The sequence below is a fragment of the Microcaecilia unicolor genome, chromosome 2 (assembly GCF_901765095.1).
Source record: "Microcaecilia unicolor chromosome 2, aMicUni1.1, whole genome shotgun sequence".
NCBI classification, from domain to species: Eukaryota; Metazoa; Chordata; class Amphibia; order Gymnophiona; family Siphonopidae; genus Microcaecilia; species Microcaecilia unicolor.
Genome location: NC_044032.1, coordinates 478308061 through 478323350, shown reverse-complemented (window position 1 = coordinate 478323350; position 15290 = coordinate 478308061). Strand labels below are relative to the sequence as shown.

At 43.6% G+C, this 15290-nt stretch overlaps 1 protein-coding gene across 1 annotated transcript in view; it reads right to left on the bottom strand.

Moving 5' to 3' along the window:
• Positions 1 to 15290, bottom strand: part of POLR1A (RNA polymerase I subunit A) — a 267806-nt gene that overhangs the window by 198835 nt on the left and 53681 nt on the right. Inside the window, exons 8-9 of the mRNA XM_030191063.1 lie at positions 7903 to 8011; positions 737 to 896 (exon numbers count right to left, since the gene is read on the bottom strand). Of these exons, the coding sequence (XP_030046923.1) occupies positions 737 to 896; positions 7903 to 8011 (269 nt within the window). The remainder of the gene's footprint in view (positions 1 to 736; positions 897 to 7902; positions 8012 to 15290) is intronic.

The following is a 15290-nucleotide window of genomic DNA, read 5'->3' as shown; positions in this document are numbered from 1 at the left end:
CTGGACATGCCCAAGAGTGGTCCAGTTTTGGAAGCAAATACTTAGACAAATATCAGCACTTTGGTCTCGAAGATGGACTTATGAGCCAAGATTGCTTTTTGGACAACCAGGGTTAAGTAAACCAATGCCAAAAGGTTTTGCAGACTTTGTAAAGAGAGCTACAGCGATAGCGAAGAAGGCAATATTACAAGAGTGGCTGGGGAACAGACTGCCATCGATGCAATACTGGCGAACACAAATGATATTGCTCTTATGAGCAGAACATTTAACAGTGAGGAACCAGCCAAAGAGGACACAACAGCAATTTGAAAACAGATGGGCACCGTTTTGGGAGACTCTGACCCTAACAGTTCGGAGCCAGATACTGAATTTATAAACTCTGGTGTTGCTCGCTCGCTGGAGACAGAAAGGGAAGGGAGGGGGGGAAGAGGGGAGGGGAATGGAAATAGGTGTGGGGGGGAAGTAAAATAAAAATAAGATTGTACGGGACAACAAAAAGGAAATTGTATAAGATAATTGATGATTTGTGATTGGTAGAACCTGTTTATTATGCAACAATAAAAATGATTGAAACATAAAAGATTAGCAAATATTATCTACAGCAGGGCCCATAGGAATAAAATCAAATAACATGCAGTAATCTTTAATTTAAAAAAAACAAAAACAAAATCAGATAACATGCAGTAATCTTTAATTTAAAAAAAACAAAAACAAAATCAGACTGACATATGCTTACCTCAGTTTCAGTCTCCAAGGGCTGGGGCATCAGTTGTTGCTCCTGAGCCATGAGAGCTAGTAGCTTCTGAATCATTCCAACATCCTTTATCACGGCCTGCAGGTTCACTGTCTGACCATTAGTGAACATCTGATCTCCAAGACGATTCAAAGGTCGATACCTAGAATGTTAAAGTTTACAAATGATAGAAGGGATCAGCCATAGTCAGGGGTCATTTTGTGGTATTATATTTAGCTTTTATAGAGTAAGCTAACATTATGTACAATCTTTTTTAATTATTTTCTCAATTATTTTACATAGAAATATACAGGGAAATGGAAGAAAAAAATAAACTACAAAGAAAAAAAAACTTTAGGAAAAAAATACATTATATAGTCCACATCTTGGGACTTAACATCACAGATGCCTCATAGAAATAATCAGGGATTCAAAGCATATACAATTTATGACTCTTATCTCACAAACTAAAATAAATTTAGGTAACATTTCCTTGCAGGTTTACCCAATTCAAAAAATTTTTTAAAAAGTTTCTAAATGGTTTGGTTTTATTTTTTTACCCCAATTTTGTATTGGCACTGTCTCTAGAGACAGAAGAGTTGGCAATATTATGTTATTTGCCTTTCCCTCAGCTAAGGGAAAGAAGCAACTAACATGTTTTGAGAATTCAATAGCTTTTCAAGCAGCAAGGCTTTGGAAGGATCTTGTTATATTTTACTCATTTCCCCAATTGTATTTTTCATTTAGAAGGAAGAGCTTATTTAAGACATTTATTTTACAAGAGGGTTAGTAAATTTGTTTGTAATATTTTGTGTTAGGTTTATCTAATTCCCAGAGGTTGTTCGGGCTTCTTGATCTTTGTGACCCACTTAGAACTGTAAGATGATAGGGGGATGTAAGTCAGAAATATAATATAACAAATATATATCTATTGTTTCCATAGTTGAGCAGACATTTACAGGAAAATCTAAGGAAAAAAAAAAGTTCACACAGTCAAAACCTTAGATTTAAACTGCAGGAATTGCTTCCTATGAAGCTGTTTGTCTGGCCACATCTGAAAACATTAATTGGCTCACCACAAAATGGGATCTGCTTTTTAGGAAAATATAACTTCAATATCAAGTTCTTTTCAATTTCAGAAAAGAATGTCACTAGTAAAGTAACTTGCTTAGTAATAAGATCCTGAGAAGATTCCAGAAATTGTTAAACATCAAGACTTTCTGCTGAAACTATCTGATCCAGCTCCCCCTCTTTCTTGGCTACCTTGGAGCCTCTCTATACATAATAAATATTCGACTGACAATGAGGTTAGCCCTAGAATATTGCAAAATTTCCTTTCAATACATTTCAGAAGCTCCAATGGCTGCCAGCAGCTGTGCCTAAATTCAGTGTGATGGAAACTCATGCTAATTTTGCAAGGACATAGCTAAAAACAATCAATTTCTAATTCTCATGCTTCAGGTTAATGGATTCTGTGTTTCTTCAATAAAAATGTAAAAAAAAAATTACTTAGGATGAGTAAGAAGCCAAATCATTTAGGGCCCGGATATTCAGAAAATGCTGAGCTCCTAAATTTATGTTCCTAAGTTAGTCTCCTAAATTTGTGCCCTATTTTCAGCCAGACTTAGAAGCATAACTTTTCAGCTGAAAATTGAACCTATTACTGAAAATCAGTGTTAAGCTCCTAACTTCTTTTCCCGGCCCTAAATGAGGCCCCACCTGGAGTATTGTGTTCAGTTTTGGAGGCCGTATCTTGCTAAGGATGTAAAAAGAATAGAAGCGGTGCAAAGAAAAGCTACGAGGATGGTATGGGATTTGCGTTACAAGACGTATGAGGAGAGACTTGCTGACCTGAACATGTATACTCTGGAGGAAAGGAGAAACAGGGGTGATATGATACAGACGTTCAAATATTTGAAAGGTATTAATCTGCAAACAAACCTTTTCCGGAGATGGGAAGGCGGTAGAAAGAGAGGGCATGAAATGAGATTCAAGGGGGGCAGACTCAAGAAGAATGTCAGGAAGTATTTTTTCACGGAGAGGGTGGTGGATGCTTGGAATGCCCTCCTGCGGGAGGTGGTGGAGATGAAAACAGTAATGGAATTCAAACATGCGTGGGATAAACATAAAGGAATCCTGTGCAGAAGGAAGGGATCCTCAGGAGCTTAGCCTAGAATGGGTGGCAGAGCTGGTGGTTGGGAGGCGGGGCTAGTACTGGGCAGACCTATACGGTCTGTGCCGGGGCTGGTGGTTGGGAGGTGGGACTAGTGCTGGGCAGACTTATACGGTCTGTGCCGGGGCTGGTGGTTGGGCGGCGGGGATAGTGCTGGGCAGACTTATACGGTCTGTGCCAGAGCCGGTGGTGGGAGGCAGGGATAGTGCTGGGCAGACTTATACGGTCTGTGCCAGAGCTGGTGGTGGGAGGCGGGACTGGTAGTTGGGAGGCGGGGATAGTGCTGGGCAGACTTATACGGTCTGTGCCCTGAAGAGGACAGTACAAATAAAAAAGTAACACATATGAATTTATCTTCTTGGGCAGACTGGATGGACCATGCAGGTCTTTTTCTGCCATCATCTACTATGTTACTATGTTACCCCTGTTGCTACCCACTTTTTATGCTCCTAAAATTAAGGGGCCCTTTTACAGAGGTGAGGCAAGCCCACTACGAGCTTGCTGCACACCAATTCGGCACTACCATCAGGCTACCGCAGCAGCCTCGTGGTAGTGCCTACCCCACTGTGCACCATTTCTGGCGCATCAGAGTTTTTGATTCTTAGCGCCGCTGAGCTACCGCAGGAGCCCTTACCATCTCCTAAATAGGAGGTGGTAAGGAGGCATATTTTCAAAGCACTTAGCCTTCCAAAGTTCCATAGGTTTCTATGGAACTTTGGAAGGCTAAGTGCTTTGAAAATATGCCTCAAGGGCTCCTCCAGGAAATGGCCGTACGACAAATGTTTCACTTACCACATGACCATTTCCTTCCTCAGCCAGAAATTCCCTTTTACCGGGTGGCAGTAAAAGGGGGAACGGGTGAGTGGCAAACCTGTGCACCTACACTACCGCTTGGTAAAGGGGCCCTAAGAGTTTAGTGACATTCTGAGTAAAAATGTATGCATTCAGCTCTAGTAAAATTTCAAGGAGGCCAATTTAGGAGCATAAATGCTTTGAATATCAGGCCCCTAACTTTTAGCAATTAGGAAAGCAGAACTGTCACTTCTGTCCTTTAAGTAACAGTTTAGATAGCAGAGGACTGGAGGGCTCAAGGGACTGCTGCAAAGCTCCCAGCTCAGATCATCATCTGAAAACCAATAGTTCATATGGAACAAGATGGTGACCCCAGCCCAGATCAATGAAACCGCCGACAAAATGTGCGCACATTTTGTCGGCGGTTTCATTGATCCGCCGGGTATACTTACCACAGCTCGGCGTTGCAGGGTGCTCTTCTCCTGACGAAGCCCCAGTGGCGAAACGGGACCGTTGGGGAGCCCCTGGTTGGAGCAGCAACAAGCTAAGTAGCTGTGATGATTGATATTTTTGAATATGGTTGTGTTATTTAGCACTAACGGATATTGGAAGCACACAAATGAACATTGAGGTAGGAGGTTGGCAGAGGACCAGTGATTACATTTTCGTGGCCACATTGATATAATCTTTTCGATTAAAAAAGTGTCACTGGTCTGAGGTCCTCTCCTCCTCAGTCATTTATTCACAACTGATATAGAATGCCCGCTGTTTTTTGGTTTGTCATAATTTATGATCCAGCGGAGTGATCCCTATTTTTGTTTTGTTACTTACATTTGTACCCCACATTTTCCCACCTATTTACAGGCTCAATGTGGCTTACATAGCGCCATGGGGCGAAAGCCTCCTCCGGTGAAGAAACAAATATAGAGTGATGTTATTTTAAATGAAATAGATATGTACCCGAGTTTGATTTGTCCTTGCCTTTCTCAGGGCACAGACCGTAGAAGTCTGCCCAGCATTGTTCTTGTACTAAGTTCTGAAGCTAACATTGAAGCCCCTTAAAATTTACACTCCAGCCCATCCCTATCTATTCAACTACGATCAGGGCGTAAATCGTAAAAGTCTGCCCAGCTCCTGTTTTGTTTCCCAGTTACCGGTGTCTCCACCCAATCTCCGCTAAGATTCCTCTAAATAAATTGTACAAAAAGAAGGAAAATCCACCATATTGGTTGTTCCTGATCTCAATGACAACAATGGCTGTTGGAGACGTAAACTCGATACTGTAACTGTTCATGTCCCATCCATGCTCTGCTCACATGTATGATCCATACAGTTACTCGCTAAAGCACTAGTGCATGCAAGACATGTGTAACTGCAGAAGCACAGTTCTAGAATTGCCCTTAACATGAGGGGAAAAAAAGAAAGCATCTCACCAGATGAAGAGTAAATTAACCTGGCTACAAGAGCTGCCACACCAGTATTTTCTACCACAAATGTTGCAATCGGGGACCAAAACAACTGCACAGCTTTATGTTTGAAAAACACACCATCCAATTCTAAACTTGTAACACAAAGACCAAATATGCCGCAGCAGCACTTAAACCCCAGAGATGACTAGTATACTCTCTCTCCTGTACTGTAGGTTGCCCTTCTTCATCAGGTTGGAAATAAGCAAATGTGGTAGCAGATAGTATATATAAGTGAAACATCCAAGCATTACTTTGACAGTCTGACAGGGTGGGGGTGGGTAGGAGGTATGCACGGGGACATCAAAGCATTTCATTGATATTCTAACAGGATGGGTGTGGGTAGGTGAGAGGAGGGTGATAAACAGAGAAATACAATTTTATGGTTTATAATGGGCTAGAAAACCCAGATCCTTGTTAAGTCCTGTCTGTTGGGTGTCAAAATATTCAATCATTCTGACTTCAAAGGTCTTATGTTCCTGTATTGTTTTAAAGTTACCTTAACAAGGATCTGGGTTTTCTAGCCCATTATAAACCATAAAATTGTATTTCTCTGTTTATCACCCTCCTCTCACCTACCCACACCCATCCTGTTAGAATATCAATGAAATACTTTGATGTCCCCATGCATACCTCCTACCCACCCCACCCCCCACCCTGTCAGACTGTCAAAGTAATGCTTGCATATTTCACTTATATATACTATCTGCTACCACATTTGCTTATTTCCGATCTGACGAAGAAGGGCAACCTTCGAAAGTTAATCAAGAAATGTATTAAGTTACGTCCAATAAAAAAGGTATCCTCTTATTTTCTTTTCCATGTTTTATTTTGTTTGATCTCTATTGATAACCTTTAAGAGTGGACTAACACGGCTACCACACCTCTCCTCTACAAAGCTAATCCAGAATCTTATTCACAAGCTCTCTAAATGCCAGCAACCTTTAGGGTTTCACAAAGGTCAAGTAAGGGAGACGACAGAGTTTAGGAGAGCGAAGAACGGAATGGGCATTAGTGAGGAAGGAACAATGAGGCACGGTAGAAAGGGAGATGTCATTTGTAAGTTACTAGTAGTACTCTTTACACTACCTACCGTGTTTCCCCGAAAATAAGACACTGTCTTATATTAAATTTTGCTCCCCAAGACCTGCTAGGTCTTATTTTCAGGGGAGGCCTTATTTTTCGGGGAAACATCGGTGTCACCCCCCCCCCCCCCCCCGAGATCGCCGGCTCCCCCCCTCGATCGGCGGCTCCCCCTGCCCTCAGTCGCTCCCGGAAGTAACTAACCTCTTAAATGCTTCCTTTCACCATTCATCTTCGCACTCGCCGCAAGCAGCAGGGCAGGCCACTCCTTCCTTCCGTGTCCCGCCCTCGCCTGACGTAACGTAACGTCAGACGAGGGCGGGACACGGAAAGAAGGAGTGGCCAGCCCTGCTGCTTGCGGCGAGTGCGAAGGTGAAAGGAAGCGGTTAAGAGGTTAGTTCCGGGAGCGACTGAGGGCGGGGGGAGCCGCAGATCAAGGGGGCTAGCCGGCGATCTCGGGTGGGGGGGTGACCCCGATGTTTCCCCGAAAAATAAGGCCTCCCCTGCTAGGTCTTATTTTCGGGGGAGGCCTTATATTTTCAAATTTAAGCAAGACCTCTACTAGGTCTTACTTTCGGAGGATGTCCTATTTTCGGGGAAACACGGTATGCTTTATTCCTGCTAGCAAATGCCCAGATTACTCAAGGAGCTTAGAACTGTACCACTTGTTGGATGGTTGCAGTACAAAGTTCTTCGAAGCAAACACCCATTACTCACCCTAACAACATTTCTTGGGGTATTTTATGGGAAAAAGATTGTAACTAAAGGATTGAGTTACATTCAAAATATGCATCTTAGTTCATAAAATTATTTATGGAGATGCCCCATCTTACATGTCAGACCTTATAGATCTACCAGAGAGAAACAACAAAAGTTCATCATGTACTTTCTTAAACCTCCATTATCCCAATTGCAGAGAACTTAAATACAAATCAATACATACATCTAGCTTTTCATACATCTGTACACAACGATGGAATGAATTACCAACCACTATAAGAAAAACACACGATGACCTTCCGGAAACTACTGAAGACTTACTTGTTCAAAAAAGCGTACAAAATGGATCCCTCATAACGATCTGACTCCTAAACTACACCAGACACAATTTTATATTGGAACTCTTTTATTTTGCCTATTTTATTTACACCCTAATTACTGATAATCATACCCTGTCCTGATATCATTATGTTATGTTGTTATCCATTTATCCTTATTACTGACAATTATACCTTGTCCTGATATCATTATATTATGTTATCCACTTCTTAATCAACATAATTTTCATATGAACCTTAATAGCAATAATTCTGAAATTCTTCTCCGTTAATATGATTGCCATAATATTCCTATGCACCTTATCTGTTATATTTACTCTGATTTTCTATTCCATCAATATGATTGTAGTTGTATTATATTGTAAGCCACATTGAGCCTGCAAATAGGTGGGAAAATGTGGGATATATATGCAGCAAAATAAATAAATAAATAACCTAACAGTCATAAGTTCTTCATGAATTTCACAGCACAAACACCCTTTTACAATTAATTAGTACTAAAAGTATAATTTTCTACTACTATCATCTTGCAGTTTTAAGCCCAATTTCCAGATATATGTAAGCATAATGCATTTCTGCAATCTGCATGTAGGTTACCGGGAAGGTGGCACCACGACGAGATCAAGGAAGAACATATCTGGGCTGAAAACAGCCTCACAATTCCCACTAGTCTCCAGCCCAGCGAAAAGGTGACTTAGGAAGAAACCTGAAAAAAATAAATGATACAGAAGTTACCCAAATCTTTCTAATTCATTAACTATAACCAGAGACAAGAGCCTGATACAAAATATTTACACTGATTTTCAACAATGGGGCAAACAAAAGGTTCACAACTAAATCACCCCTGTAGACTCGAGGCATCTTTAACCAGGCAGTCATTTATGAGCTAACACCACTGTTTCTTGAAAATCAAAGCAAGAAATCTTTTTTTTATAAAAAGAAGGGGGCATTTTCTTATTTGTGACACATTTTATTTTACTTTATTATTATTTGATTACTTGACTCACCCAAATAAGTCTTGAGATGAGTTACAATAAAGTACTTTGCCTTCCTAGATACAAACTGGGAAGGAAATAAACCTGAAATACTGCTGAAACTGCTTTCACATCTTCATAGGAAAAGAACCAAGCTCAAGATCAGACGGCAGACAATTATTGTCCACGTTACAATGCAAATGTATTTTTAGTTCAACGATTTTAATTGATGACAAAACACAGAAAAAATACTGCCAAAAGTCTAAAAAAAAAAAAAAAAGACCAATAGCAATAATCAAAACAGGCATAGTTTATATAGATAATATGGTCCACCATCAAACTTTTAAAACTTTTCTCCCATCCACCCCCTCCCAAATTCCCATAACAAATCAAAATAATTGTAGCAAGTGCCTAGTTCAGTATGAAGGACTTACAAGAATCATCAGTAAACAAACAAAACCGTACAAAAATATACAATTAACAACATTGCTATCCTCCCCTCCCTAAAACCTCCACAACATCCCAAATATCTACCCCCAAACATCTTCACAGTAAAACAGAATCAAGAACAGGAGTGGAGGAGTGGACTTTGGTCTTGGGGAACTGAGGAACTGAGTTTGATTCCCACTTCAGGCACAGGCAGCTCCTTGTGACTCTGGGCAAGTCACTTAACCCTCCATTTCCCCATGTAAGCCACATGGAGCCTGCCATGAGTGGGAAAGCGCGGGATACAAATGTAATAAAAATAAATACCCCTTCTATTACTATACTCTAAGAGCAACATGTCCCAAACAAACAAACAAAAAAAATTCCCAATATCCCAACCACCTTATCTCAACCACAAAAAGCGAAGATGAGGGAACAAAAGCACAGAGTTAATATTCATTTGAGCAACAACTATAATGGCTGAGCACTGAGAAGGAGGCTGCGCACTCAGGGGGAGAGGCCCTGAATATATGAATCTCAAACCATCCAGAACCACTTCTTCCTCTTTGCTGTGAGGCGGATCGCACTTCCCAAGTTAACCCATTAGTGCCCAGTGTTCCCATATTTGTTCCCACATATGGGAACATTGGGCACTAATGGGTTAATAGCTGCTGGCGTGCATTACACCAATGCCAGTAAGTAGGAGCATCTCTCACGCACCAATTCTGTAAGATACACTTCACACCCACCACACATGCCTTACATGAAATAACGATGCCCCTTAGACAATAAGGGTCTGTACTATGTTATCCTCAACAGAAAGCTGGAGGGAGCAAAATCCAGGGGCAAAGGAAACAATGTATTAATAAATGAAAAAAATACTCTGCCAAAAATTCCATATTATCGAACAAGTCCAAACAGCATGAGAAAGGGTAGTCTCTAATATTCCACAGGCCTCACACCGTGAAGAAAGAGCACATCCAGCATAAAACGCCTGCTTCAGAATAAAGTAGGCTCATGACAACATTCAAAACAGGCATTCCCTATAGCGAGCATTATAAACAATCCACGGCACCAGACGCAACATGGCAAATATCGCATCCCCCCTCACATATACATATATTTTCAAAGCACTTTGGGAGGCTAAGTTCCATAGGTTTCTATGGAACTTTGGGAGGCTAAGTGCTTTGAAAATGAGCTTGATAGTGACCTAGCTCAGCTGTCCATCTGGACGCTATGACAACATATGATTTCTCGGGCATCAATAACGTAAAGGGATTTCGAAAACTAAGCCACCAAACTACGAGTCACCTGAGGTGAAGTAAAAAAGGACTGTAGTTTGGTTACTACTGTCAACGCACACCCAGTACGCAAAAGATGGGACATATAATGTGCGAATTGCAAATATGCATAAAAATTCCCAGGATGAGAGGGCGGGAAATGAGGGCAGGACCAGAGGCAGAGCTGAGACAGAAGGCAAGGCAGGCTGAAGCCCCATGCCTGCTTGCCTTTTACTGCTGCCGGCGGACCCCGAGATAAGAACTTTTAAATTCAAGCCGGCACGCAGGAAGGCGAGGGGCAGGCGGAGGACTGGGAGAAGAGGGCGGGCAATGCAGGTCGGGCTGCCACTCGGAGGGGAGAGAGAGAGGGAGGGGGGAGGCACGGGGGTCTGGAACTCGGATGAGATGGGGGGCATGGAACTCTGAGGACGGGGGGGAGGGAGGGGGTGCGATTATCCCGCGATTGAATCCTGACCTCCAATGTTCTGTGGCTGGCTGGTTTCCCTTCCCTCTCATTGATCCTCCCTCTGACGTCATCACATTCCGACGCGAGGGTGGACCAATGGGAATTGTGTTACGAACCCAGGCATCCAGACGTAGAACGTTGGAGGGGCAAATTATTATATAGGATTTATAGCTACAGTTAAAAGAAGAGCTGACAGATCCACCAAGTCCGCTTGCCACTGAGCATCCACCTCTGAAACTATGGTTTTGTTTCTTTTGATAAGAATGCGGGCAAGTCGCTATAAGGTAGAAGCGACTTGCCCCTTGAGCCATTCTTTGACCTGTTTTCATTTGAGAGTCTTATTATATTTTATAGTGGCATTGAGCAGAGGAACGATGTCTCCTAAACTCCTGACCACCTCCAGATCGAAGTAAATTCTGCTTAGGTTTTATCTGTACACAACTTCATAGGGCGGTGTGCGTTTAAAAAACAGCATTTATCATAAAATGAGGATGCTTTTTTTAAAAGGTCCTTTGAAATTTTCCATCTTTTTTTTTCTGCCTGCAGGGATGGAGAGAGAGGGGGCTGCGGAGGGGGTAGGTCTTCTTTGCTAAAGGAATGTCTGTGTTTTGCATGATTTGGTAGGAAGAGTAGCAGCCTGTTTGAGCTCATACAGACCGGGAAACTCTTATGAAGCCTTGAAACAGGAGGGCTGTGAGAGGAAGAGGAGGGGCGGAGGATATGAGGGATGAGAGGGAGGAGGTGTAGATTCCCTCACACAATACAGCACATGGCTCCGTCAGCTGGAGTTTGCTCAGGGAGGAGGGAGGGACATCTGGGTTAGTAGCATTCTTTCCTGAGAGAAAAAGAAATATGTCTGACACCGGGGCTTGGTAGGAAGAGGAGGGGGATCTGGGGTCAAGCCTTTTAGTTTAAAGTAGTCTGAAGGCTTTTAAAAAATTATTTTTTCCTTTCCTGACAGAGAGGGGGGGGGGGGGGGGGGGGGGGGGGGGGGAGTTTAAGCTGCACATGAACCTTCAAGGCTGTAGAGGGCAGTGTTGGGTGCTTTTGATGCACTTTTCATCACCTGACCCCATCCAAGATGGTGGAGAGTACTGTGAAACAAGAGTCATGATGTGTACAGTAGTCACTACCATCCCGGAAAAGGGGTGTGGTTAAGTCAATTCCTGTGATGTCACCAAAAGGTTGGGTTTGGGCAGGGTTATGCAATGAAGGGGATGGGGTTATGCAAATAAGGCAGTTGTTAGGGTCAGGATTATGCAAACGGAGTGAGGGAGGGCCGCGACATCAAAGGGGTGGGACAGTGCTTGAGTATAGAGTTGATGTTGCCTGGGTGGATCCTTGATTCACTGGATGACATGACCGGAAGTAGGTGTGGCCACCTGTCAAAACCAACTAACGATAACAAATGGTTGACGAATACTAGTGAAGTATACTACTCCAAGCACTAACCAGATGAGCAAACGTGTGGATCTCTCATCACTGGACAACTTGTAGAGAACGAGATATGCAGGAAGCATCATACAAGGTGAGTTGTTATTTGAACCATTACTTCGCATCGACTAAACATCTCAGAAATCTCAGGCGAGCCTCCGGCTTAATGGGAAGGACTAACAGACAGAAAATTATCAGGTAAGGCCTAAATTTCTCCTTCCATTACCTAGCTTCCCACTATTCCAGAATATGTGGGATGTTTAAAAGCAATCCCTGGGCAGCGGGGCAAGAAACTGAAGCACCTTGCAGCAGCTCCGACTGTCACTGCTTCAGTAAATAGGCCTGGTGTAAAAGCAATATAAACTCCAGACAAAACAAAGATCCTGATGCAGCTGAATACTGTCGGGGCCAGAGTCTGTAAAATGGCAGATGTGCTCCGCCCATAATCAGACAGAGGCTGCTCCTCACTGCCAGTTGGCCCCCCCCCCAAAATGGGGTCCATTCCCATGCTCTCCTACATCAAACTGCGCACCGGCTCTGCCCAAGAACCCCAAGACCCTGGCATATTTGGATGCTGTGCAAAATACAAAGATGTGCGTGTCCTACAGCAGGAACATTGCTTAACTGCCTCTGTGGGAGTAGTCATTCACCCCAACTGTCACAACCACAGCAGAACATGTTCCAAGTGGTGAGTCAGGATGCCTCCCCCACACCAAGTAGAACCTGCAGTCCTCCAAGCATTTCTGAGTCAAACTTTAGTTGGATTTTCCACTGCCGGCTGCTCCCCCAAAGTTCTCAGTCTCCACAAGTCTTAACACGATGAGAAAGGATCAGGACTGACACTCTGTTGCATGCGCTGCAAAAAAAACTCTTTCCTTTTTTTTTCTCTTAAGGTTGCTGTGTTGTAAAAGGACAGTTCAATAAAAAACAGGTGAAGGGAGGGAAGAAGTAAATTTACAAGGCATCAGAGAAAGGGATCTGAAGACGTTCAGATATGTCTTTGCAGACTCAAATCAACCGCAAAGCTCAACTGGGACCAGAAGCAAAGCACTCAGAACCAGAGGCTGAAAAGTGTGTCCATCCACCTACTGAAAATAGAAAATACTGAGGAGCTGGACTGGATGCCGAAAGAGAGAAGTCTCAGCTCAGTTTTCAGTCCTTTATCTTCACCTGCTAGTTGACAACTATTTTCACAGGTTGTGGAACAGTGGGAAACACTGGAACTGTGATGGAAACACTTTTCACCTTGTTCTACATAGTGCACCAAAAGTGAGGTGCCAATTTGGCGCATAACTTATGCACTACAATGGCAGTTAAACGGCAGGAACACATGTAAGTGTACTTAGGTGTTATTCTATAACTTGTCACCTAAGCATTCTAGCATGTAAATACAAGGGGGATGTTTACATAAAAAGGGCATGGTTGTGTCACCACCATGTGCAACTTATAGAATGCTGTCAGTTGCATGTGCAGGATACCACATTTAGGTGCACACATTTACACCTGCTAATGACATGGCGTAAGTGGGTGTGCCTAAATGTTGGTGATTAACTGCTGACTTACACTAGTATTCTATAACAGATTTGGTGTGCAAATTTGCCGCTATAGATTATTATCTTAGCACTCAGATAACTAGGCCAAACCTTTAGTGCCCTTTACAGAATTTCCCTCTGTCTTATTCTGCAATGAACGCACACTGGTATACAACCAGAGACACTTTGACTTAACAGTGCCTAACAAATACAAATGCAGCACTGTGAGGGAGTGGGTGGTACATGGCCAGGTTCCCATAGGTTCACCCCCTCACTGAAGCTAAGCTACCTTAGGGTAGATGGCATTACTTCTGATGAGTCAGAGGGGCAAGGCTCAGGCAGGGAGATGGTTAAATGCCCTGAGGCCAGAGGTCTCCAAGTCAAAAAGCCTCTAGGGAGTAGTCCTAAGATAGTGTTACGTTTGGGGAAGTGAGCCCTTGTGCCCCGGCTGAGCACGGAGAAGATGGAGCAGCACCGCGCTCAGTCAGGCAGCCAGACAACCCCTAGCTTCACCTGGGAAGCGACCACCGTTCCCCGGGAGTTGAGCCCCCAGGTGCAGGCGACCACCAGGACTTCTGGAACCGGCGGAGTGTACGGTCACCAACCAGACAGGCGGGGGAACTGACACAGTCCAAGGACCAGGAAGATGGCAAAACAGAGTAGTTAGGAGACAGTCCAAGGCCTGGGCAGGCAGCAACACAGCAGAGTAGTCAGGAAACAATCCAAGGTCTGGGCAACACAGCAGAGTAGTCAGGAAACAATCCAAGGGTCAAAACACAGGATACAGGATAACCAGTAACAGAACACAGACGGGAACTACAACCTCTACAGCAATAGAAGCCGAAGCAAGGATTGACTGGAGGCAGGGCTTTAAATAGTGTAGGAATCTGTCTAAAACATGTGCAGCTGATTCAAGATGGCAGCCTCCATCAGAAGAGATGCTCTACGCCCAAATATGTATTTCCTTCCTGAGGCTGCCTAGCACCAAGATGGCCGCCCTCAGAGGCTGATGAAACTGCACCTCCCAAGATGGCCACCACCACAACTGAACCAACCAAGATGGCAGCCACCAGAAGCAGCCAGGTAGGAGTGTAACAGAGAGGCCCTCAAAGCAACCGATACAGAGAGAGAGGGGGAGAGAGAGAGAGAAAGCGAGCGAGAGATATGACTACAGTACCTGGGGGAAGTACTACGGAAGAGATGTAGTTTCCCTGGGATGAAAAACTGCGTTTACTTCTCAGCCTCCAGGAGTCACTAATATGTGGAAAGAAGACTGCCGAGGTAGGAGAACACCCTGCAGAATATTCATAAAGTATATGAACTTGGTGTGTGTCCAGAAGGAACCTAGGACGGTATTAGTAGCTACACTATTTGAGCCAGGCTAGGAGCCAGCCCCATGAAGAGTAGTGAGAGGGAGAAAGAGAGAGATTCTACTTAAAGGACTAAGGCCCAGATGCTCAAAACTTTAACAACCCTTTAACCACCCTTTATCGAAGAAATTGTCAACCGTTTCATGTACTAAAGCCCATTTTTCGAGGACCGTAGCAGCTAACGAAAATGGAATGCAGATGAGCAATTAGTGTAGAAACCCTTTTGAAATGACATGGACTAACGTTTTCCGATTGGTTTAACGAAGGAAAACACCGAGAAATCTAACGAGAGGTCTGTACCTCTCGTTAGGGCTCTCCGGCTAAAAACTCTAATGTAGAACTAAAAAAAAATGAACAAGGGGGGTGAAAACACGCGCCAGGGGCGTCCTTTATTGACACCCCAGGTCGCCGCTGCTCCCCGCTCCCTCTGCAAGCAATCCAGAAGTTAAAAAATAAAGGACCGGGAGGGGGCAAAGGCGCTCGTCAGGAGCGTCCTGTTTGAA